We start from the raw sequence: 26401 nt of genomic DNA on the forward strand, positions 1-26401 counted from the left end.
ATTTTTTCCGTCCAGTACGGTCTCAGCCATTGCTTATGTCTTTTATTATATGACTGCCACTCATTTTTCCAATCTTCTTCCATTTTACACCTCAGATGCAGCGCAGGACTATGCGAAGAGCCGTTGGCCTTTATCCGCCCCAGCTTGCGCCATTATGAACGGTACATTACGGGGGTGTTATTTCTATGTTTTTCAATTTAAGCGGCCTTGGGGCAAACTGATCATGTGATAATGAAATCCAACTCAATTGCTTCAATTGCGTCGTCATGCTTCATAGAAAGCGCTTAATTCATGTTTCCATAGTGTACGCTGATGATGTCGATGATGTGTGTGCACGAATTAAAGTGCAGTAGCTCTCTTCTCCACCAAACAACACTTAACCCATCGTGTTGAAAATAGTAGAAAACAATTGGTTACTGCATCAGCTGTACGTCCAGCGATAACTAAAGAACTTTGAGTTTTCTGGAGAGTATATGGGAAGCAGAAACTACTTTTGGCTTTGCATTGGCCATGTATTACATATCCGTCGTGCGCTTCAGACTTCGTACATGTTTCATATCTCAATGATAGCACGCTGACCATAAACCGATTGATATAGTATTTCGTTTCTACTGGGCCAGTGACGAGTACAGAGCAGAAATAGATCTCCCCATTCCACTTTTTCGAAATTAGAACTTCAATCGGTGAGTTAAAAAGTGGTAAATTCTATTAAATTTTCAAAATTATGGAAATTTGATTTTCTGTTACAATACTCGACTTTGCTAATACAGCGTCCAGATGAATGCTGGGGCCGGCCGAGCCAGTACTAGGTCGCTAAAAGGCCAAACAGACAAATTTAAAGGAATTTATGAAGCCTCTTTTCCTCTGCATCTCCTAAAACAACAACAAAGATAGAGGCTGCCTGAAACAACATTCCCCCTTGAGCGACCTTGTACAGGCTCGGCCAATCCCAGCGTTCATTCTGACCCATTTATTAGCAAAGTCGCGAATTACTTTACATCCTTTGGCGTGTAGAGCAATCGCAATCTTAATAAAATTATAGCCGCCATCTTTGATGTTTATGGCAACAGAAGGCTGAGGAGAGAAAGTGCGAAGCGAAAAGAGGGGGGAGGGGATCATGCTATAGAAATTACTCGTCTTCCCTCGCCTTCCCCCCACCCCCCACTGTCTTGTCAGAAGTAAAACTCTAACACTCGTTGTGTTGACTATTTCTTCTACACAAGTTACGATGACGGGTACTAGCTCATATCTCTCCATGAAAATGTGGGTCACTGCTTATCAAGGTGACGCTTACTGAGCTATCAATCTCTAACTTTCGTCATCCTTTTACACCTAACTAGCGAAACACGTTAAGCTACGTAGAGCGGAGTTCGTATACCAAGTAGATACCTTCGAGATGTTCACGCTTTACAATATGACTTTCTATCTTAAATTTCTCAGTCTAACGGTCAAGGTCGGGCTAAACAAAAACAAGATCGGCGAGATAAAAATTATAATGAACTTACAATCAGAATGAGAATCATACTTGAAAAGATATCTTAAGAGAAAATAGTCTTCGAAGACTGTTACACAACTGCAGAATAAACAGAAAATTCGGAGAAGAAAGGGCGTACCCAAAGTACTGCCTCTAAAAGAGGTACGTGCTGTTTGTTTCAGTTACCTGATTCTTAATTAAGTGCAGAGGATGAAAAGTATTACAAATTTACACCCTAAGTCACCTCTAAGAAGAAGAGGTGCTAAATTAAGATTTAAGAGCTATTTTCCTGATCGGGAATTCGACATGGATTTAGCCTAAAAAACGAGAATATTAAAGAGTGAAAAGTATAAGGAGGGTTATTTCCAGGAAATTTCTGTACGGGATCAATTTTTATAAGATAAAGTCATTTTCCTTCATAATTAAACATCTTTTACCAACATAATGGAAATATACCGATATTTAGCCGCAAACCACATTTTACGCAAAAACATCCGTCTCCATATCAAATTCACGATCACAATAAGGAAAAGGTGACCAAAATTCCACCTGTAACCAAAAGGAATTAGAAATGATCAACTAGCTTATTATAATTTTTACTGAATGGCTTATGGTAATATATTCATTCATTTTTCAACACCAATATAAGAAACCCTTAAAATGTTTTTAAATTAGATATATTTCTATTTTTATCGTTTGACAGTTTGCTCTAACTCTAAATCAAACATTGCCGGTCGTATTTGTAACGTTAACTCGCCCTAAGAGATTATAATCTCTTGCTCATATTATTAAAATATCTGCACCGGAAGCTTATAAACAGTTAAAAAGCAAAAAACGTTTGCATTTCCTATGCTTTTGACTGCTGATTTTTCAATGTTCTTTTTTTTTAATTTCAACTGCTTATAGCTCGTGCAATGAAAGAAACTCTAAAAGCATCACATGTATCCATTGCAGACGAGATGAGATTTCTTATGCTTATATGGAGGATTTTCGTCAAGGCCTTTGCTTCCCTCCTGACAGCTTCTCAATGTAACAACAAGGAAATAAACGAATGAATAAGAAACAAAATGAATATAAAATGAGAAATTCCCTTATCTAACATAACATGCAATAATACAAAAAATACAGGGCAGCTTCAAGAAGCGAAATGAGTTGCACACAAAAAGTTAACCCTCAACCTTCAGAAATGACACATCTAACGTCAAACTTGAATCAAAATGAATCAGTAAAAACTGTCAGCACTATATTTGTTTCTTTCAACCACTAAAGTTTGTTTTTGCAATGACTGTTTTGATTTGTGTTTTCATTAGAGAATAAACCCCTCCTAACATAGTGGTTTGCGAAATTAACGGTTGAACTAGTGTATTACTTTTTGCCTTTCGTTGGATGTTTGCGTAAGTTCTGACTCATCAATTTACGACGTTGTGGTAATCTGTTCAGCGATTACTAAATTCACTTCCATTGCTAATTTTATTATCTCTTAATCGTGAAAAGAACCTGCTATCATTACGGTCACCTTCACACTCACATTCTTCCGAGTCAAGTTAGGACAGCTCACTTAACTGTTATTTGAAAAAGGCATTGTAACGGCAAGTCAGCCTATATTGTCGAAACAAACAATAATCATCACGGTGTCTATTGCGTAATCATAGTGGTTACTGTGCCGACAAGTTTTACATATAATATGAAGTGTGTGCCTTCGTTAATTAGAAAAAAATTTATCGACAAACGATCAGCTTAGTCGGCATCTTGCTTATTAGTTCGTTTGGCTAGAACGTTTCCCATCATTATCGATGTTCACAGAAGTTTAGTTTCTTTCGAAAAGGCTAGAAAGACCATTTTAGAATGATGATAATAATTAGAACACTGGAGGCTGACTAATAAAAGGGGAGAGTTAAATGGGAAATTTTTAAACATTTGCGCCACAGCATTTAGATTTTGTTATCAGGCCTGAAAATGTAAATTACTCGTAACTTTTGCAGCAGGAAGGTAATCTTAATCACTCAAAAAAGAATCGAATGAATCAAATTGAGAATCAAAGTGACTATTAGCTACTGCACTAGTATAAATAAGAAGTAAAGTGGTAATAAAATTTTGCAGATAGATGTGACGCTACCAAGAAAGGCTGATAGTAAAGGAAACTTCTCAATGTGCAAATCTCCTACTACTGTCGACGCTATTGAAACTCTTAACAAGAAAAACACCACAATATGCTCTTATAACGACCTGTGTGTTTCCGTTCACATGTGACACGCAACACCAGCATCGTCACTATGGCTACAGCCATGGGGTCCCAGATGTAGGAACGGACAGTCAGATAGCATCTCCTCCCTCCCAGAGCACATGACATAAACCATCCAGATTGCACCAGACCCCTCACCGTATGCAGCGCCAGATACAGTCCGTAATGCACCAGTAAAGCCAAGCTGACGACATACCACTCTAGCATCATTTATATCCCAGGTATTATTACACACCGTGTTCCACCTTCCGCTTTGATAAACTTCTACGCGACCGTATCTACGCCCACCACCCACTAAACGTACAGCGCCCTCGCCTGTGTAATTAATATGATTAAGGTAATGTATTGGTTAAAAGAAACCATTGATAATCTACAAGGCGTCTAATATTTGGTTTCCGAAATGTGGCAACCGACTGTATAGGTTTTAAGAATGGTCATTTGAGAAAATCGAGCAGAGGTGTTGAAAATAAAACGATTGAAATTTTTTCAAACTTTGCCAGAGCACAGGTATGAATGGCCTTAGTTACGGAAAAATGCCGAAAAATATTATTTTGGGAGAACGGTGGCATTTCGTGTTTTGGGGGTTCATAACCGTGTTTTCCTGGTGAAATAGTGCACCTTAAGATAACCGCCGGAAAAAATTTATTTCGCCAGAAATTATGAAACCACATAACAATTCTAGAACAAGAGATGTTTTTCAAAGGTTCCGAAGTATCTTTTTCCAAAGCTCCTTAAAAAACGATTTTTTACGAATTTTCTAGTTCAGGTAAAATTTCACCCATTAAAACATAGCTCAACTTTGGCGATTAAAATCGGCCATTGTTACATGGCTCCATAAACTGAGACAATAATCACTGTCGAGAGGAAGGTTCTTCTTTCAGAAACTGCAATAAAATTTTTGAGTTACTTAAACTACGAGTTTTTAGAGCAATTTATATACGCGTATTTGAGCTCAAGAAGCGCGTTACGTGACCAACGTGACTTGCACGTCACATTGAGAAAAACATTACCAAAACACTCGAATTCCCTCTTATATCATACAAAAACTTCGAAACAGGTCTCCTTCATATTCAATATATATATAATTTTTTCCTCAAGCCAAAAAAAAGTCAAGGCAATCTGGGCAATTTTTCGATAGTCTGGTATATGCAAATTGCTGGGTTATGTTCTTACAACGACCATATTGACAACTAATACCAACCCAACAATAGCAAAAACTTTTTTAACATTAGAAAGAATTGCCCAGGCTATAATTACGCAAAATATTACCTTTAGAAGTGGTTTCCATGCCAAGAGTGTGCACTTTAGCCCGCTCCACCGTTTTCAAAACTTATCCATGCTACCATTTCTCGTCACTGCAGTGCGATAGATGGTATGTGATTGCGTTACACAGGAAGGCCATTAAGTGAGAATGATACAGAAGATGACCAACGTTTTTGACAGAACAAAGTTGGTCTTTATAAATTCCGTTCTATCTAAAACATGTTTATTTAAATGTGAGGTTTTCACTGCCAATTTTTTTTTATAAAAAAGCTACAAAGGGATAATGACATGTCGTAGCCGCGCATGACGCATATGCACCAATTGTACTTATTTCTCTCAAGACATTTAGAAAATGTTGGTGTCTCTCTATTCCAGGAGTCCTTACTTTCTGAATACGAAGACTATGGTCACTTCTAACTGGAAAGCTTCTATTTTTCTTTGCACGTACACGACTTTATCAGTTCATTGATCAGACCAATGTATGGCGCTGTTCGTGTAGCAGGAAGGGAATCAATGTCCAAGTAGAATTATGAAGGAAAGAAATACTGAGACGGGTAAGCTTGTTCGTGGCATACAGTTGACAGAGGTTGTATGTGTCATACAAAATGGGATGACTAAACTGGCACTATTGAATTATCTTGTCATGAGCTGAGGAGTATGCCATTTCTTCATCAGTGGCTGGTACATCGATTTCTGCCACCGATCTTGCCTGATTGATCTTTGCTACTGACCTTGAGAAATACGACTTTATCTGCTGTGGTGATAAAAACTCGTCAACAGCAAATCGACGCTCTCCGTTTTCATTTGTAGCACGACGCATATCACTGGCAACTTGGGATGGATCTTCTTTGTAACCAGTCTCCTGGCCAAGTTTGAACTTTTCATCGAAATAATTCTTTTGGTTTTCGTTGAAATGCGTTGATTTCTTAGACGCCCTCAGTGCCCAGCCTTACGAAAGTTTTTTCGAGCAGTAGAGCTGGCCATCTGAGGTTGTGTGCTTGTTCCTTCTATCAGCTCTTGCACATAGAGTATTTTTGCTTTATCAATGACGGTAGTTTTCTCTTATACTATCCTGCACTTGCCGTAAAGAATATAATATTCGAGATTCGAATACTTCTTGAATTCAAAGACGCACCCTTCAGAGGGACATAAAAATAAGCCACTGTGGAATACGTCTTCACTTTCGTCTCGGGCTTCACCTTCATCTTTCTCTGTTTCTTCTTCTACTTCCACTGCGGTATTCTCCAATGATACTTCAGGGCGCTGTGTAGCAGTTTGATTTGACGTTTCCACAAAATCTCCAGAGGAAAGCTCTATTGAAATCGAAGATATTGGTAATAGATTCACTTGAACTAAACAAAAAAACATTTGTTGTTACCTTTTTTTTGAACATTTATATTAAAAAAAGGGAACTTCTTGCTATAGTGTTGGGAGGCCTGTGCCTCTCATAAGGCATAGCGGGCAAAAAGCAAACAAAACACGTGGACGATAGGAGTCGAACATGTCTTTTGTTGTAGTTTTTCATTTAACCTTACCGCGGATTCCCTAAAGCTCATACATATTCGAATCATATAACTGATCTCGATTGTTGAGAGCTTAGAAATAAATGTTGAATTAGCGACTACAACATTGCATATTGATATTTCTAATATATGTTTTAACATTGCAGAGCACCATATATATTTTTAGTTTATTATCAGCGGTTGTGCAATTAAAGATAATTTCATATTGATTCTCATCTGGTACCTTAGACCACTGAAGGGTTTTCTTTACGGCAAGTGCAGATGGCCAGCTCTACTGCTCGAAAAAACTTTCGTAAGGCTGGGCACTGAGGGCGTCTAAGAAATCAACGCATTTCAACGAAAACCAAAAGAATTATTTCGATGAAAAGTTCAAACTTGGCCAGGAGACTGGTTACAAAGAAGATCCATCCCAAGTTGCCAGTGATATGCGTCGTGCTACAAATGAAAACGGAGAGCGTCGATTTGCTGTTGACGAGTTTTTATCACCACAGCAGATAAAGTCGTATTTCTCAAGGTCAGTAGCAAAGATCAATCAGGCAAGATCGGTGGCAGAAATCGATGTACCAGCCACTGATGAAGAAATGGCATACTCCTCAGCTCATGACAAGATAATTCAATAGTGCCAGTTTAGTCATCCCATTTTGTATGACACATACAACCTCTGTCAACTGTATGCCACGAACAAGCTTACCCGTCTCAGTATTTCTTTCCTTCATAATTCTACTTGGACATTGATTCCCTTCCTGCTACACGAACAGCGCCATACATTGGTCTGATCAATGAACTGATAAAGTCGTGTACGTGCAAAGAAAAATAGAAGCTTTCCAGTTAGAAGTGACCATAGTCTTCGTATTCAGAAAGTAAGGACTCCTGGAATAGAGAGACACCAACATTTTCTAAATGTCTTGAGAGAAATAAGTACAATTGGTGCATATGCATCATGCGCGGCTACGACATGTCATTTCCCTTTGTAGCTTTTTTATAAAAAAAAATTGGCAGTGAAAACCTCACATTTAAATAAACATGTTTTAGATAGAACGGAATTTATAAAGACCAACTTTGTTCTGTCAAAAACGTTGGTCATCTTCTGTATCATTCTCACTTAATGGCCTTCCTGTGTAACGCAATCACATACCATCTATCGCACTGCAGTGACGAGAAATGGTAGCATGGATAAGTTTTGAAAACGGTGGAGCGGGCTAAAGTGCACACTCTTGGCATGGAAACCACTTCTAAAGGTAATATTTTGCGTAATTATAGCCTGGGCAATTCTTTCTAATGTTAAAAAAGTTTTTGCTATTGTTGGGTTGGTATTAGTTTCCATTATGGCCGTTGTAAGAACATAACCCAACAATTTGCATGTACTAGATTACCGAAAAATTGCCCAGATTGCATTGACTTTTTGGCTTGAGGAGAAAGTTATATGTATATTGAATATGAAGGAGACCTGTTTCGAGGTTTTTGTATGATATAAGAGGGAATTCGAGTGTTTTGGTAATGTTTTTCTCAATGTGACGTGCAAGTCACGTTGGTCACGTAACGCGCTTCTTGAGCTCAAATACGCGTATATAAATTGCTCTAAAAACTCGTAGTTTAAGTAGCTCAAAAATTTTATTGCAGTTTCTGAAAGAAGAAACCTTCTTCTCGACAATGATTATTGTCTCAGTTTATGGAGCCATGTAACAATGGCCGATTTTAGTCGCCAAAGTTGAGCTATGTTTTAATGGGTGAAATTTTACCTGAACTAGAAAATTCGTAAAAAATCGTTTTTTTAAGGAGTTTTGGAAAAAAATACTTCAGAACCTTTGAAAAACATCTCTTGTTCTAGAATTGTTATGTTGTTTCCGAATTTCTGGCGAAATAAATTTTTTCCGGCCGTTATCTTGAGGTGCACTATTTCACCAGGAAAACACGGTTATGGACCACCAAAACACGAAATGCCACCGTTCTCCCAAAATGATATTTTTTCGGCATTTTTCCGTAACTAAGGCCATTCATTCCTGTGCTCTGGCAAAGTTTGAAAAAACTTCAATTGTTTTATTTTCAACACCTCTGCTCGATTTTTACAGAAGACTACTATTGAGTAAAGTTTAAGAAAGCGTCGTGGACACGACTAGTGCCAAAGAATTCCAAGAACTTTCTTCATGCTTTTCTGAAATACACTTGAAATACACTTGTTTCCATACATGTCTTATACACCCCTAATCTGGCTCGATTGGTGTTCGATAGTTGACAAATCGAGTCAGAAAATTAACCTTCCTCGTTCTTAATACATTAAATGGGGGTAGGAAATATGAACGAGTCGACACTATTCGCACGAGTCGAATCGACTCTCCCTCTTTAGTGAAGACGATCCATGTTACCAGAAGTCGAGTCGCAGAGGAACACAATACTCACTTAATTGTTAAATTGGGGTAGTAAATTTTGACGAATCGAAACGATTCGCACAGGTCGACTCGACTCGTTTTTAGTAAAGACGATGCAGTTTACACACTTGAGCGTTTGAGGATAGTAAATGTTGACGAATCCAGACGATTCGACTTGACTCGTTTAAAGTTATTCGATCCGTTTCACTTGAAGTCGATTCGTCATAGATATTGAGAAGCTGGCGCCAATTACAAAACTTCGTAATTCATTATATTTTTCTTGAAGGACCCTTTTGATAAACCTTTTCAAAAAAAATTATATCAAAAAGTCCTATCGCGCTTTGTTTTCTCCAAAAAAAATCGAAAAGTGCAAAATACGCTTTGATGGCCGTTGTCCAAACAGTGATGAGTTATACAGCTTCAGTAACTTTGGACCTTCTCTCCTTTTACATTTTAAATCATTAAAACAGCCCTAAGTGTTTTTTTTTGACGTGCAGCTTAAATTTCTTTTTAATGGCAATACTGAACTGAAGAGAATGTCGAGTGTTGTATAGATAATAGAGCGCGCGTTTTATCCGACAAAAGTAGCAAATACTCAGTCGTAGATACAAAGACCCTCAAAAAACAATATATTTTCAAATTCCGAATGTCTACCAAAAAAATAGTTTCCACCCAAGCCCTCGTCAATCTGAAATATTTTTTGTTCTTTTACGTGTCAATTTTTTAACAAAATCCCGTCTTAGGGTAAGGTGAAGTGAACTCAACCTTAACGTTGAAGATTTTTTTTGAAGGTACAGGAACCTTTTTTCCTCATAAAACTAATTCTTTTCCTTTACACAAAATATTTTCCACCAATAGTTTGCACTTTGAAAGAAGAACTGTCTCCATTTTCGTATAATTCAATTTAGGATTTTTTTCACGATTTATTTAAGAAAACGTATTTCTAGCAAATAGGTTATTTCTAGTATAGGAGTTACACTCGTTATTTAGTCTCATTCTGAATGATCGACAATCGATGTGTATTCATTAATGACGCTTTTAGATAACCAAAGGAAGGACTTTAACTGTTATACCATGCCCAAAATAGGAATCTTTTCTAGTTTTTTCTGCCTAGTACGGATGATTGAGGTACTATTAAAATTAAGCTGATTTGACCAGCCTTATTCATTTATTTTGCTTTTTTATTCGTATGCTTTTCTTGCCCATGATAAGCCAGAAAACTTTATATTTCTTTTGTCTATTTACCTGCTTCTGCGCTGATGAATTATTAATGAATGAAATGATGAGTCAAGAAGAAGATAATTCGATAAGATAAGATTAGTTGTCCGTACCGAGTACTATGGAAATGACATACTAGCGCACTAAACAAATAAAGCATAAGTGATGAACCGTCCTTACCGAGTACTACAGCACTAATGCACATGCACACCAAAGAAATGAAGAACAAGCCGTGATGGGTCGTCCGTACCGAGTACTACAGTACTAACGTACTAGCGCACCAAAAAAATGAAGAACAAGTCATGATGAGTCGCCCGTACCGGGTATTACAGTACTAACGTACTAGCGCACTAAACAAATGAAGAACAAGCCTTGAAATAAATCGGATCGACTGCATGCAAGAACCAATTAAACAGAGATCAATAGAAGTATAGATGATATATATACATACACATAATTATAAATACATATATAAACACTCACACACACAACACGCATATATATATATATAAATATATGTTGCAACAGGGGGAAAAAATACATATTTAAATACATATATAAATATATCTATATATATATATATATATATATATATATTTAAATAGATAGATCAATGGAAAGGTAGATAGATACAAATATGGACAAACAAAAATATCTACAAGTTCTACCTGCATTGCAGTAATGCCAGCCATTCCCTCTATATCCAGCAAAACATCTGCAGTAATATGAGCCAATTGTGTTGAAACACTTGGCGTTTGAGTGGCAAGGATACGATTCCGTTTCACACTCGTCTACATCTGAAAGAGGATCAGTACTTTCCAGAATTCATCACTCACAAAAACAATCTTTTTGGAGTAATTAGTGTCTTTCTTAGCTTGAATGTGCATTCCTATGTTTTTCTTATAATGGTTAGCGGAGGCAGCACTAAGTTATCGTCTTGAATTTCCGTCAAGTTATCAGGGGTTTTCCCTTTTGGGCATCATGCGGAAAGCGGCTAACGGAACAGTTTTTGGGAGAGTTACTATGTTCGAAAGTAAGCTAAGGGTCTGAATTCATTTTTCCAGCTTAATGCAGAATATCTCAATTTGATCTACTTGAAGAGAGTCGTCATTGTGAACAGGTAGCCGGTGGATACAGGAATTGAAGAGCGTGGTACAATGTTGTCTTATCTATCTGTCAATAGATAAGAACATTAGATTCAGCAAATAGTGATAAGAGGTTAAACATTTTGGTCGGCCTGGTTCTTAAACATGTAATTTACATTTCACATCCTACCTGAACAACGATACCGACCGTTCCCTTGAAATCCAGGCTGACATCGACAGTCGTACGAGCCGATTGTATTAACACAATTGGCGTTGGAAGCACAAGAACGAGATCCCGTTATACACTCGTTTGTATCTGTTGAGGTTAGATTTAAATTTATATTTCATTTTTCTAATGATTGAATCCTACCTAGTCATTGACGATTTTTACGAGTTTCAGTCGAATTCATCGAAGCGAAATCAGCCCGGCAGATTTACCGATTTTGAGAAATTTTGGCTATTTCTGCCATTTCATGCAGTCATTCCCGTTACTGCATGGATTTCTAGACATATCTTTAAAAACGAAAACCCCAATCATACCGAATTTAAGCTCAAACATGTTTTAAAACTTTTTTGTCAAACGCGGTTTTGAATTTTTTTTCTTCATTAAAGAAGCTGCCTCAAACCGAAGGTGTCGACTTCAAATATACAAGTTAGAGACTATTTAAAACAAATGGGAAATTCCGTTATTCAGTGTTTCTGATTTTCATTTAGTTAAGCTCGATTTAACTATATATGTTTTACTGGTAGGAATGAGGTCTGAGTCAAAGAATGACAAAAAGCCAAATCTTAGGAAACGATTCTACATCATAACGTACGTTAACCTACTCTAGCGTACTCAAATTTGACTGACTAAGAAAGCATTTATAAATATACCTGAGCATGTGTGTAGACCATCTCCTGAATATCCACGCACACATTCGCAATCGTAAGAGCCTTGTGTATTGATGCACCTGGCATTTGAATGACAGGAATATGATCCAAGTTGACACTCGTTTATGTCTGTTCAAGACAAAATCAAAGTAATATAGTGTCTAGCTACATTAATTAAACAATCCGTTTCCCCTTTCTCTCTCTTTTTCTATCGCGTTCTTTCCTATTTCACTCGGAATACTTTTTTCTTTTGTGTTGTTGTTGTCTTTTTTTTAAGGAAAAGAAAAGAAAGTTTAACTCGTGTTTCATATGGCAAGGTTGGATTTTCCGTAAATAAAAACAGCACGAGTACCTTTAGTTTCAAATGAACTACGTCTTTCTTTGTTTCTTTTCTTTATAACTAGCTCTCAGTACCTTTTCTGCTGTTTTGTTGTTATCTTGTTTGACTGTTTCTTGTTTTGTTAATGATTTGTGTTGGTTTTGTTGTTGTTGATGTTTTTCCTTTTTTTGTCTCCTCCTACTCAAGCACCCCTGTTTTGGAGATAACTGGGAAGGAGTCAGATGCTTTCATTGAAAGCATTCTTGACAGCTTATATAAGAAATGCCACCCCATCAGTTTGAACGTGGTTTTTCCCAAAGTAGCTGCTCAGTATGACCGGGCTCTCTGATCAGGTTTTAGAAGTTATCATTAAAAGAGGGGCATCTATTGATTAAAGGCTGTCACAGCTCATTATTTCTAGTCTGTGACGACAGCTACAGAATATAGTAGTGTAATGCTTTCTGGCATGATTTATCTCAAAATTACCTGCACATGTGGCACGACCATCCCCCAAATATCCGGACAAACATCTACATTCGTAGGAGCCTTGTATGTTCAAGCACTTAGCTTGTGCATGACAGGAATGAGATCCTGATTGACACTCGTCCACGTCTGTAAAACGAAGATTATCGCGAATCAGTTGTCAAGTATAGTCATATTATAAAAGGATAAAGTATCAAATGCCAGGCACCACTTCACCAACCTTTTACTAGGTACCTCTCTTATACCGACTGTAGGCTTTTTCCCTTACTGAGTGTAAGTTACGACTGACCTTGTTCTGTATATCTGAGCTAACACTTGCAGAATTCACCCACAGCGTGTTGAACATTGTTAAGTCGTTCTTATGTCTCGTTTTGTTCTCCTCCTACCTGCACATGCAAAAGTACCATCCCCTGCATAACCAGGTAAGCATCTACATTCGTAAGATCCTTGAGTATTCACACACTGGGCTTGCGCATGGCAGGAAAACAAACCTGACTGACACTCGTCTACATCTGTTTGAAACAATTTAGATAAGTTACAGAAACACAGCGACAAGCAAAGCAAAATGCACTTTAACTGATACAGAGAATAATACATGGGCGTACGTAGATATGGAATTTCTCTTTGAGTGTTCAACTCGATAGCTCACGAGTGAGCACTGTGAACGAGTGAGATGTCGAGCTGCACACGAGAAGAGAAATTTCATATCTGCAAGCAACCATGTATTATTTTGTTTGTCATATTGACACACTAGCTCTTTCTTGACAAGAAAAATTATCTTTGTTAATGAATGGAAATAAAAGAATCGCCAATCCTTGAATAAAAATCGTAAAAAAACGTTGGCGCTAAGGCTCAAGATGAAAAATGGGTTGAAACAATACAAAAACAAACAATGGGCGTAAATTTCAATACAGAAGAAAGAAGAAATCAGAAGAAATCTTTCAGGTACACAGCCAAAACTGGCCTGTGGTAAATCTTCCAATTGTCGATTTGACTGAATACGTAATTTTCGGTTTTTCTTTCCATGTTTTGGCTTTTTTCCCCTCTTAGCAAAGTTTGAATGTCACTATCTGTTAGCGATAGAATTTTTCAGTGTTTTAGCAGCCATAATGTGAAAAAATTCTGACAATACAAACGACCTTAGATTGAGAATAGTGAAGGCTTTGTCGTTCACTCTTATATCTGGGCGAGTGGCGCGAAGGGGGAGTGACGCGTCAACAGCTGACTGGCGATATCAAACACACGTAAAAAAATACGAGATTTTTTCACCTGTGTTGTCACGGCTTTTTTCAATGCTGGAAATCCTCGTATAACACAGTAGTTTGTATAATAAATAAAATTTATTAATTTTTCATCGGCATAACGATTGAAAAAGGATAAACCTTTATGTAAAGGCATGTTGCCTCTTATATCGGCTAGAAGACCTTTCAACCCAGATATTCTCAAAGGGTATTTATGCTGCTTGAACTAGTATTTACTATGACTAAAAATATGCCCACTTTGTTCATCCCAACCGCTAGACCAAGAACTCGTGTTGAAAACTAGTCAAAGCCCTTAGTTTTACTTTATCTTATCATTACGGGGTGATGGAAAACTTAGACTCCCCTCCCATAACATTTCCCTACCTAGCACCCCCAAAAAAGTGGCAATGAAGTACGCGAAGTCCAGTGTTTTAACGACCGATACAGAAAAGAGTACAAACCTAGACAGTCTCCCTCTTCGAAGGTATATCCAGTGGGGCATACACAAGTGAAGGAACCATAGCTGTTCACGCAAGTCGCACCTGCTGGACAGGAGTCAGCGAAATATTGGCACTCATTGTAATCTGGATAAAAAGAGATAATAATAATAGCAATGATCAGAATAATAATAATTCCAGTTTAAATAACCTCATGTTGACGAGGAGGTAAAATAGTAATCAAAAGCAAAGCATTTATGTAAAATAACTATATATGAATATGGAAGCGATCCTCGCAATTATGAACACTACTTAAGTAGTAGTAGTAGTAGTGAAAATAAGGTCTGAAAAAAAACATTCAGGCCTGTACGGGATTTGAACCCATGACCTCTCCGGAACTGGTGCATCGCTCTACAGCCCGCACAGGCCTGAATTTTTTCAGGCCTTATTTTCACTACTACTTAAGTTATGTTCATAACTGCGAGGATCGCTTCCATATTCGTTTCTTCAACCGCAGTTCATGTACATGATTTTCAATAAGTATGTATGTTTTACATATTTCGGACGAAAAGTAATTCTGCTCAATCTATCAAAAAATATACCATACTTGCACAATATCACTTTCCTTCCAGTAAAAAAGGTAACTTTGGATCTTTTTGTAACCCCGTTTATACCGGTTTTCTTGTTTACGAGGGATTGAAGGCTAAGTCTCAAGCACCCATCAGGATGTAGCGAGGGGCTTTTGATCCAGTTAACACCAACCTTTCTTACAAGTGAATCCGTGGCAGTCTGTACAATTTACGTCATTCCAAGTAAACTCATTAAGGAAACCAAGAGTGTGAACACAGTCTTGGTTGTGCAAATTGTTTGGTTGTCCTTCTGCCCAGTAATGGAAGTCTAAAGGGGTCTCATCGCTCCAGACGAACGAACCTTCGGTGAAATTATCCGACAGACCCAGCCACGATTGTGTACTGCCGTGTAGACTTTGAACAAATACGTTTTCTTCTTTGCTGTGTATGCTGGGAAGATTTGCGTCCAGGGAAGCACATGTCTCCTGACTATTTTCCCACGAGTCACATGACAAGACTTCTCTATAGCAATACCCATTGTAATACGTCCAATCGTCCTGACATATGTCTTCTAAAATTAAGTGAACAAACTAAGATGAGCTCTATTACTGTACTGATTTAATTGAAGGCTGCCTCTGTTTTCATATATCCACACGCAATTAAAAAATTGGTTTAAAAGACTTTGCCGATAAAATGAATGACATGTTCATGTTTTGAGGAGTGCAGCTATCGTCGAGAGACTTTTACAAGCCAGGAACTTGAAATTAGATGCTGAGCTCCTGATCGAAAATCGCTCTAACGGAGGCATCACAGCTAACTCTTTTTTGAGATGAATTAAACCATTTAAACTGGAAAAAGTGCTAGTTACGAGATGGAAATACGTTTAAATTGCTTACTATAGGAACAATCCATTCGTTGGTGACGCGGTGCAATAAGTTGCAGATTTGTTATCCTATGTACTCGTTATATCATCGCCTTAACTAAACATCCCTGCTCCCTGATAAATTTGAATGAAAGCCAGAAAGGGCGACTAGGTCGAGGTCAGCTTTCAGGTTTGAGCTTATCTATGAAAGTTTCACAAGCTTTACAAGGATCGAACTATTTTTATCGCTTTTCAGACAAGAAATGTCATATAAAAAGCACAAAATAAAGGCTCGTAGCCTCGTAGTTAAATGAATAAAGGGGATAAGTTTCTAAGTAAACTGTGGTGCTGCGTCTGTGCGGCAGGTAATTTAGTGTTAACAACTGAGTTGAAAGCGTAAATTGACCACCGTAAAGGGCGAAAACAACTGACGTTTGGAACGTTAGCCCTTCGTCAGAGCGATCGAAATGAATCGCTCTGACGAAGGGCTAACGCTCCAAACGTCAGTTTTCTTCCTCCTTTACGGAGGCCAATTTACGTTTTCAACTCAGTTGTTAACACTAAATTACTTGTAGTTAAACATGCGCTAACTTAAGTCCAAATCAATTTAACAGCAGAAAGGCGAGGGTGTTCCCTCCCAGACAACAATGAAAACAGATGTCAAAAACTTCCTATGAAACTTTAATTATTTGAACATGAGAGCAAAGTTATATTTATTATTTTACAAAATTTGCCAAAACTCCATTACCTGGCAACACTGCGTACGATACGGTAAGAGGATCAAATCGTTGAATGAAAAGTTCTTTGACACACATTCTAAAACTTGTGTTGGTTACAAACTGCAAAGAAAAAACTTAAAATCAAAATAATGATAATAAACGTAAGGTAATAGAGAAATCTGCTGTAGAAATTCTTCAATCTTTATGAAGTGGCCATAACCCTACCTCTACCCAACTTTCGATTCCATTGCATTCTGCAGCGGTAGAGTCTTGCCCACGGGTAGAATGTTTTGCAGTAAGCAGAACTATCGGCGGTTTGGTGTAGTTCTGAGTAAATTCCATGTCCTGAAAAGTGACAAGCGTATTTTCTTTCACAGGCAGGAGAGAAAAATCTAAATTACTTTTAAATTGCGCTTATCTTTACTTCTTAAGCGACCATTCAAAGATACGTGATGACAGTTGCCAGAGCTAACCTGACAGAAGGCAAAGTTATGACTCCTTGGAGGTGGGCCGTTATTTGGGAAATATTCGTCATTATGCTCTGTAATCAGAGGTTCCGGAGGGCGATCAAATGTTAACCAGTCCTAAGATGAAAACATCAGAAAAGTGGATGATGATGGAAAAAAGGTCAATTACCAATTATCAATTACCATTGTATATGGAACTGTAGTTCCAAATATTTTTTTAGTTTTTAATAAAAATAGAATAGAAAAAAAAAATTGAATTTAAAATAAAAAAATAGAATAAAATAAAATTTTTAATAGTTGTGCGCCTAAGCGCTCGTCAGACGAGTGCTTAGGCGCAAAACTCAGAGTAGCAGAGAATTGATGCGTCCTCTTTGACTCTTTCACTTAGATATACCCAGCTCTGCTACCACAGCATTGAGCATTGAGCAGGGTAACCAGGCCATCATGGCGGTCAGACACGTTCGTATGGGCGGCACATTATTGTGTCTTTTATTCCTTGTCGTACTTCTACGAGAATTTCGTGAGTCATCAAACTGCAGTTTTATACATCCCGAACGCTGTACGCGACTGGTTATTTCACTCCACTTAACAACGTCAATTGCTTACTACAAACTACCTTTCAAGCTCGTATCGAGGCGTTTTAATGGAGGAAGATTATTATACACTGCTACTGGTGTAGGTACATTTCAAGCGCAAAGATTGTTGATTTCTGGAGATTTTCACCTAACCCTGGTCCGAGAAGGAAGCCCACGAAATATCCTTGTGGTGAATGTTCTAAATCCGTAAGAAGCAATCAAGACGCCATTTTATGTTCTGAGTGCAACACCTGGTCGCATGCAAGATGTCTGAATATGTCGAGCGAGACCTTTCAGTACTATCTTAATAATCCATCTGTCAACTGGATATGCTCTTTCTGTGCCTTGCCGAAGTTTAGCGATTCATTCTTTTCCACCTTGAATAGTTCCACGCATGAAAGCGCGAGCGACACTGAGCTGGACCTTAGTTCACAACCTTCGGACATGAAGTTAATTAGAAACGAAAATCGCAAGGAATGCATTATAGCAAACCTAAATGTAAACAGTTTACCAAGCAAATTTGAGGAGATCAAGGAGCGGCTAACGAACAGAGCCTTCGAAATTCTATCCATACAGGAAACTAAGATCGATCGATCCTTTCCTAACTCTCAATTTTATGTTAACCGGTACGAGTTATTTCGCCGTGACAGGACGAAAGATGGTGGCGGTCTTGCCGTCTTTATTCGCGATAACATCGCCGCAACATGTAAGAAAGGCATTACAACACCAGTGGAATCACTCTTATTCGATCTACACATCGGACAAAGACGCTTTGCTTTACGGTCAGTGTCTACAAGCCTCCTTCTGTTAACAATGCTACTTTCAGAACTGACTACAGTTCTGGATCAAGCCATATCTCTCTGCGTAAACGTGATTTGTCTTGGTGATCTAAATTGTGACATAATTCATCCGTTTTATATATTTGCGATATCTATGACCTCCACACACTAATTAAAGAACTGACAAGAATTTCAACAACTAGAGCTTCTTGCCTGGACGTCATTCTTTCAAATGTGCCCATGTTTATGAAATCGTCTGGCGCTATCGAAACAGGAATCAGTGATCATCTGCTAGTTTACACGGTTCTCAAAACTAAAATGCTGCATGCTAACGCCGAAGTCGTCAAGAAACGGATATTCAAGACCTTTAACCGAGATGATTTTCAGAGTTCCTTTTCATGCTGCATACGTTTTTGATGATATAGACGATGTTTACTGGTGCTGGGAGACGTTATATAACCAGGTGTTAGATGACCACGCACCGATGCGATCTTTCAAACGACGATCTTCAGTAGAATCGAAGTTTATCACTCCTGAAATTCGGAGAGAAATGGTGGAACGAAAACGGCTTAATAAAAAATTTAATGGATCACGTAATCAGTGTGATTGGGAGAGCTACCGTCTAGTGCACAACAAAGTAGTTAGCATGAGAAGAAAATCTATTCGTAGACATTTTGAGAAGCTGTGTTCGGAAAAATATGCAGATCAAAAGAAGTTTTGGCGTGCCATCAAGCCTTATGTTACGAATGTAGACAATAGCGGAATAAGAATGTAGACAATAGCGGAATAATATTAAAGGAGGGTGACAAAATCATCAGGAATCCTCAAGAGGTGATCAAGACATTAAATAATTTCTTCACAAGCTGTACTCAAAGTACCAAAGAACAAAATCAAAACGGGTATCTAGTAGATTTATCGCATATATCAAATAACTTAATAAGCAGGCCGAATGTGTCGCTAAGCAACACTAATCCAACAGAAGTTTACGAGGTAATGAGGAAACTTGCTCCAAACAAGGCTTCTGGATGTGATGGGATCCCTCCACTGGCAGTTAAAGAATCGATGGATGTCTTATGCTTCCCTCTTAGTACACTGATTAATCATGTTTTAACTTCAACTAAGACACCACAACAAAGGAAATTTGGCGAGGTCACTCCAATTCTCAAAAAAGACTGCAGCCTATTAAAAACTAATTATCGGCCGATAACGATTCTGCCAGCTTTATCGAAGGTTTTCGAAAAAATTGCTCATTGCCGAATAAGCCCGTATTTTGAAGAAATTTATCACAATTATGTGTTTGTTTATAGGAAATATCACGGCTGCGACTCAGCACTTTTTAGTCTAACCGAACAATAGAAAAAAGAAATTGATAACAATAAATTGATCGGTCTGGTCTCCATGTACTTGTCCGAGGCTTTCGAAACCTTACCTCGGAAACTGATTGTTTTGAAATTAAAAGAATATGGAGCAGATGAAGCAACAACCTCCCTGATGAAAGATTATTTATCAAATCGATTCCAAAGGGTGAGACTGGGGGATACGCTTTCCAATTGGCAACCTATATGCAATGGTGTACCACAGGGATCCATCCTCGGCCCTTTATTATTCAACATCTTCATGAACGATCTTTCATATGTCATCAAGAAGTGCACACTGTCCACTTACGCTGACGACACTCAAATCTTTTACGCCGACAATCAACTCTCCAAAGTTGAAGAAACAATCAACAATGATCTTATTAGTGCTGATATATGGTTTACGCGTAATGGTATGAAGAGGAACAGTTCAAAATACCAGGCTATGGTGTTGGGAAAACACAAAGGAACTGATGAACCAGTGTTTAAGTGTAAGGAGTCACAACTTCCCATATCCAACACAATGGAACTTCTTGGCGTGACAATCGATGATAAATTAAATTTTGAAAAGCACATTGCTAAAATATGTAGAAAAGTCAGTCAACAAGTTGCCGTATTAAAAAGGATGCAGAAAATGTTGTCTTTTGAGACTAGAAAGGATCTTGATAAAACTTACAACTGAAATTTCTTCATGAACACCAGCGAAGTTTTGAAGCTCCCTCAAGCAGATTTTGAAGGAGGCTGCTGATACGTCTTCGAGCCAAACACTCGCAGCATCATGCTTCAGACCCTTCCTGTGGTGTTTAGCCGTCACAAATACCGTTGGTGGATTGGAATATGTTCCCTGAGATGCAAATTGCGAAACTAGATTAAACACACGTTGACTGAGGTATTGATCAGTACACTCTTTCTGTGACTTGCTTGGGAGCCAGAACGAGTAATATTGTTATATACCTAGACTTTCACCCAACAATAACGAGCACTGGGATTGGTTGATTCTTGGTGACGTGCCCCTGATCAAATTCAAATGTATTCCGACCGGGATACCATTGCGCAATTGCCTGCGCGTCGAATACAACAGTCGTTTGTTTGTTTTTGCCACATGATTGTTTAAGGGAAAGTCTTAATATATAGCAAAGCACTTAATGTATGGTCCCCCGGGAAAACAAAACAAACTGTTTCCCACGGGAAAATACATCAACTTTGTAATGTATATTGCGTAACCAGAAGTAAACAGCAGCAGTAAGAAGAGAAGAATCAATATGATCTCAAATATCGAGGCCACTAGTATATAGGTGTGAGATTTTCAAATAACCACCCTTTTCCCCTCCTTTTCCTATTTTTATTTTTATTTTTCAATCTCTCAGGGGTTAGCCTTACATTAATGCAAATTGGTACTACTGATTCTTACAAAATGAAGTTTCCACTTCTCGTGTCTATTTGCTAACAAAACAATTTTCACACTATTGACAAGGCAATGTGAGGCCTCTTTGGGGTTCAGCGCTAATCCTTATATCAATGGAATAGAAATAGCAACCAGAAAAAAAAAAGTTTGATAAGATGCTTACGCTGGGAATAGTAACAGTTTGACAAATAGCCCCAGTCCACCAAGTGGGAAATAGTTCTTCACCAGAAATTCCTCCTGTGGGAGCACCTTGATATGCAATCCAATCAACCGAAGCAAAACTGTCTGCAGGGTAGTCATTTCTTCCTGCTCGAGTGACACAGGCTGTAAACTGAGTAGTGTTAACGCTTTCAACCCAAGCTGTAACAGCTTCGTGAACAAAAGAAGCATCCGAATAATTTACATGATTGACTGTGAGTTGCACGTGTATTTTACTGTGTGGGTAGAACACGAACCGCTGAAAGTTAAAAGTCTCGCACTGATCCTCTGCCCAAATTGGAATGTTCTGGAATTTGTGTCTCCCTGTCTGAAACGGAAAACCTGCAACGAAAATGTTAAAGCTGGTAAGTGAAATGTATGGTAAGTTTGAAACCGAGAAGTTAGAGGTATTTTCATAAAATAATCGCCCAGTCTTCGCCAAAATTTCTTATCGTTTGAAAGTCCCCGCTACCCTCGTCCTCTAGGCTCGATTTGCGAGGCTTTCTCGTGTCCGGTCTTCACTCCTCTCGAGAAGAGGGGGGTTCGGGGGGAAGGAGCACGGGCTCACACTCCTTAACAACGGCTGGTAGTCGAGGCTACTCGTCCCCATGCTCCCATCCACTATATGCATGAAAGTCTTTTTTTGGTGCATCATTCGCATCAAGAATATGAAGTGGCAACTAAAGAGATACCTGTGCAGCTTCCTGGATGATAGATGGTAAAGTTTGCATCTGTATCACATATTTCTTTATTTAGAAGGCACAAGTTGGAGAATGTTCTGCCATTAGAAGCACAGACCTGTTCTTCATAAGAAGGGCAGCTTGTGTTACATTGGCAAGTGTATTCGTGTGGGGATATTGCCACACAATGACCAAATTTCTCGCACTCTATATCTATGCAAGGATGAAGATCTAAAAGAAAAAAAATGTATGTTGATGAAAACAAAATTAAAAAAGCAACAAAAAAAAAAGGAGGGACTGATCTTCGTTGGAGAATCAGTTAATTGATTTAGGGTCATGAACGAAATGTTAAATACTTGAGGTTACCTCCGATGACCAAGTAATTTACAGTCACATTGCGTCGCGGGCCACCATAACCAGTGTCATCTATTATACATACGCGAAAGTGGAAGGTCATCACCTCCTTATAAAGGGAAATTTAGAGTTTAGTAAAGAAGCGAATAGGTACATGTATGATGGATAAATGAAGGAGAGAGAAGTCAATGCATAGGTAATTGAAATAAAGTAGATTTAAAAATCAGCGGGGGCCTTGTGCTCACGAAGGAAACTATTTCTCTACCACTTTTGTTGACAAAGAGAAACAGAGGAATTACGATAGATTTGCGTAATTTCGAAATCTACTTGTTATGTGACTTTCGAAATCAAGAATACGACTTTAAGCGTAGACCTGACAAGAAAACGGAATTCCCCTCTGTTGATAAGTAAAAACGATACCTGCACAGACATAGAAATCCATATTTGTGTAATTGAGGTGATAAATATCGTTCACGTGTTTTTTTCTTTGTTTTTTTTGTGTGCCAATGCGGTAGAAAAGCACATCTTGCTTTATCCGACGAAAATACTTATCCAGTACCTCTTAATTTTGAAAGTCTACCAGCACTTAGAGTGACGGTACATGTAACTGTCCTGAAATTTATTGGATATTATACCTCCAACCAAACACTCAGAGGAGTTTCCTGTGTACACACTGGGTCACCATTGTTTGAGTCACAATTGAAAGCAGTAGCGAGTACTAATGGTGGGGCGTAGTATGGACTTGGAAAGCGCACATTCTGAGGGAATAGATCACAAAAATCTTAAAGTGGTAAGTATTATCAGTAAATCAGTAAATCAGTACCGAGTGTTTGTTAACTTCCCCTTTCAAGCACACACTCTGCTCTTCTTCTTTGCTTCTCTTCTTCTCTTTTTCCCTTATTCCTTTTCTCTCTTCTTCTTATCGTCTCTTCTTTTCCTTCTTCTACTTTTTCTCTCTTTACTCTTACTTTTCTTGATCGTGTTCGTGTTGCCTTTTTATATCAAAGCTGCCACCAAACATACTCAATGAACCCTAATGGAAGCTTTAGAACAATTTTCTTTTTATTTTCACGAAAACTTGTGTGATAAGAATGAATATACCCCATACCTTGCACAGGGCAAAATTGGTTTCAAAAGTTAGTCCATCATTCTCAGAGAACATGACCTCTGACGATACTTTCACTTGCCATGATGATGGATAGTCACCTTGGTACGCCATCCAGCTCTCAAGATCAAATTGAGAAAAACAATTATAAATAGATAAATAATTGTAATAAAGATAACAAGTATAGTCGTGATATATCATTCTGTTGAAGTATAAACTCAACTGGATGCCAGCTTATGTATGCAATGTAGAGTGTCTGAGGTTGAAGCGGAACCATCTGACCTTCAGCACTCATGATTCCTAAGTGTAAGAGAGGAAAATTTATAATTCCTTATAATTCAACCGCCAATATTTGTCATTCATGAAATTGCTTCCACATCCGAATGTTGTGCATAGTGTCTAACTCCAGTAAAAAAGAGAACAGAATTTTTACTAACCACAGATAGATTGCTATGCGGTCCATCAAATTTCCTCCATTCTTGCAAACAAACTTCAAACCGAGTTGTTGAAACGTGCTCGATCCAAACATTCATGGCGTCCTGCATTTGGTTTGGAGTTCCATGCTTCATAGTGACGTGAACTTTAGGAAGCGAGGAAAAGGCCTAAAAATGGTAAATTTTGTCATTCCGAGTTTCATTACTCGATATATTTATACTTGAATTAAAATGATTAACTTGATAAGCAACCACGATAAAGGCTCCTTTTTAAACAGTTGTGATGTCGTTACTGCGGCACGCCCCTTCAATCAGCTCAATGTGTTAAAAAGCTCGACAAGATTAACGTTGTACTAAACCATTTTTATCCTTCCTGTCCTTTTTTTATGTTTGCTCTATCGATTTTGTGCGGTGACTATCCAAGTCCTGAAACAATACGCAGCTGATATATGAATCAGTTTACCTGAGCAAATGCAACCTGCTTGCATTTTGTACCAGTAGTAAATATGCTAAAACTAGCCTCTCCATGATGTACTCCTGACTGGGAACCCTGAAATGCAAACCAATCGATGGTAGTGGAGTTGCTCTCGATGCCTCGGCCACCTTTTACGAGGCAAGCTTTGAATTCATTTGTCGTGACTTCCTCCACCCAAATAAACGCTGGATCATGGACAACGTGGGACTCGTTTCCGTGGTTAATCGAAACAAATATACGAACGGGCGATCCATCGGAGAATCTGTTGGTGAATGAGACACGCTTGCACTGGAAATCATTATTTCCCACGAGATTTATGCCAATTTTGCCTCTTTCAACTCCTGTTATAAAAACAACAAATAAAAGAAAATATGCACACTTCATTTATTCTTAATTTTTTCATTCTTAATTTTAGGATTATTTTGACTTTTGGCTTGAGTTTTGCTCAAGTTCATCAATGGAGAACTTGCAATTTGATAGTAAAAGTTGCCAATGTTCAAAGACAATTATCTAGAATGAATGCCGTTGGTAACGTATCCAAACTGGCTGAGCGGAAATATTTTGCGGTCTGTCTCTGTGTTACGCATGATGAAAGGAAATGGTATATTTAAAAAGCGTGACGAAATAATAGTGATTCAAAGAGATTCCTATTTAGAGCATAATAAGTTGGCATTACGCTGCATTCTTTCGTGCGAATGAGGATCGCTCTAGATAAATAGATGAAAAGAATAACAATTTATCTGGGAGAGAAACTTGTTTTCATTCATAATCTGTTTAATCCGTGCGTGTTCTGGAAAGATACTTTAGTTTGGCCATTGCCAAATTTTTGCGCCAGGAGTTCAGTTCTTGGGGTTTCAAAATTTAATAAGAACATCAACGACACAGTCAGATGCCCTACATCGGTGTGAAACTTTTTTTTTCCTTGCCATTATTTGACGTATGCTATTACCTATCTCTAGACTGACGTACAGAAAATTGTAATCTGTTAATAGGTAAACCACGGGCAGTGTCTCGCTAATGCCTTTGGATATTCTTTACAGAAAAACCCTTTTTCATACATTCCACGAAATTGGTTATATCTTTATTGCACTCACAAACAAAAAATTTCTTGTCTCTCGGCTGCTTTTTGTTGTTCTGTGTGATTTTTGTTTCTTTGTGGGATGGATGCTAAAAGTCATGTAAACTAGAATACTAAGACTTAATTGACCTAAGCTAAGAGTTCCAACGGATATTTAAGTCTACAATCATATGTTGGAGCAAGCAAACATAAAGTTGGTCGCGTTAATTTTTTTTCCTTATATATTATCTCAACTAAGTAAGCCAAACTATATATATTGTGAAAAGCTCTGTCTCTATCGAAACAGCTCCTTTCAAAACTATTGGGAATGATGTAAAGCGAAAGTGATCCTAGGTTACTCGTAAAACTACGTTATTTGCATTATTATGCATGATAATAAAACAACGAATTTTAGTCACCTGTAGTGCCTTCAAACATAAGAGACTGCCATATCAAAGGGAGGAAAACCAAAATGCCTTTTAACGTTGAGAGTAGCATATCTCCAGCCTCAACGTTACGAGAATGGAAAATACACCCAGGAGAGCTGAAAGATCGATGAATGTAAAAACTGTTGCATGATGCAAACATTTCCTCGCGGAATTAAGATCACCTCAATTTCAAGAGGAAATATTTACGATAACATGTCTTAGCGAGCTTCTAACAACTTAAACTTTATATTTTGTTTTTTTTTTTTATCTATTTTTAGTTTTCGAGGACGCTCGAAGGTCATGAAACATAAATGTCAATGGTCCATTTGTTTTGGCATTTCCTCGCGGAAAACGTCTCAAATGAAAATTTAAATTTGTTATTAGACATTGATATAAGGAGTGAACTTGAATTGCA

At 38.0% G+C, this 26401-nt stretch overlaps 1 protein-coding gene and 1 pseudogene across 8 annotated transcripts; one reads left to right on the forward strand and one right to left on the reverse strand.

Moving 5' to 3' along the window:
• The window catches only part of LOC131769963 (uncharacterized), a 106069-nt pseudogene that overhangs the window by 43106 nt on the left and 36562 nt on the right, over positions 1-26401 (forward strand).
• On the reverse strand, positions 462-26189 carry LOC131772063 (uncharacterized). Of its 8 annotated transcripts, none has more exons than XR_010717522.1 (21): positions 25978-26186; positions 24490-24842; positions 24030-24194; positions 23596-23712; positions 23123-23245; positions 22500-22596; positions 22146-22364; positions 21419-21795; positions 20527-20694; positions 17148-17258; positions 16900-17019; positions 16704-16794; positions 15287-15664; positions 14549-14671; positions 13233-13358; positions 12850-12975; positions 12048-12173; positions 11362-11487; positions 10755-10883; positions 10267-10358; positions 463-2023 (listed from the first exon to the last, which is right to left on the reverse strand). XR_010717522.1 is itself a non-coding variant. In XM_066167167.1 (21 exons), exons 1-20 carry the CDS (start codon positions 26144-26146, stop codon positions 3715-3717), a joined length of 3561 nt encoding a protein of 1186 aa, XP_066023264.1. In that variant the 5' UTR covers positions 26147-26189; the 3' UTR covers positions 463-2023; positions 3701-3714. The 8 variants fall into 8 exon arrangements, 5 of the variants coding, with proteins under 5 accessions (XP_066023265.1, XP_066023266.1, XP_066023263.1 ...); XM_066167167.1 differs by lacking the exon at positions 10267-10358 and adding an exon at positions 3701-4031 and having other exon boundaries at positions 25978-26189; XR_010717521.1 differs by lacking the exon at positions 463-2023 and adding an exon at positions 3898-4031.

Source organism: Pocillopora verrucosa, chromosome 5, assembly GCF_036669915.1.
Source record: "Pocillopora verrucosa isolate sample1 chromosome 5, ASM3666991v2, whole genome shotgun sequence".
Taxonomy (NCBI): Eukaryota; Metazoa; Cnidaria; class Anthozoa; order Scleractinia; family Pocilloporidae; genus Pocillopora; species Pocillopora verrucosa.

Excerpts from the sequence above, each read along its gene's own strand:
- LOC131772063 (XM_066167166.1), bottom strand. The coding sequence starts at position 26,146 with ATGTTTGCATCATGCAACAGTTTTTACATTCATCGATCTTTCAGCTCT. Across the intron at positions 13,359-14,548 it reads CGAAGAGGGAGACTGTCTAG|ATGTAGACGAGTGTCAGTCA; the intron begins GTTTGTACTCTT and ends TGTTTCAAACAG. Across the intron at positions 12,174-12,849 it reads TGGTCGTGCCACATGTGCAG|ACATAAACGAGTGTCAACTT; the intron begins GTAATTTTGAGA and ends TGTCTTGAACAG.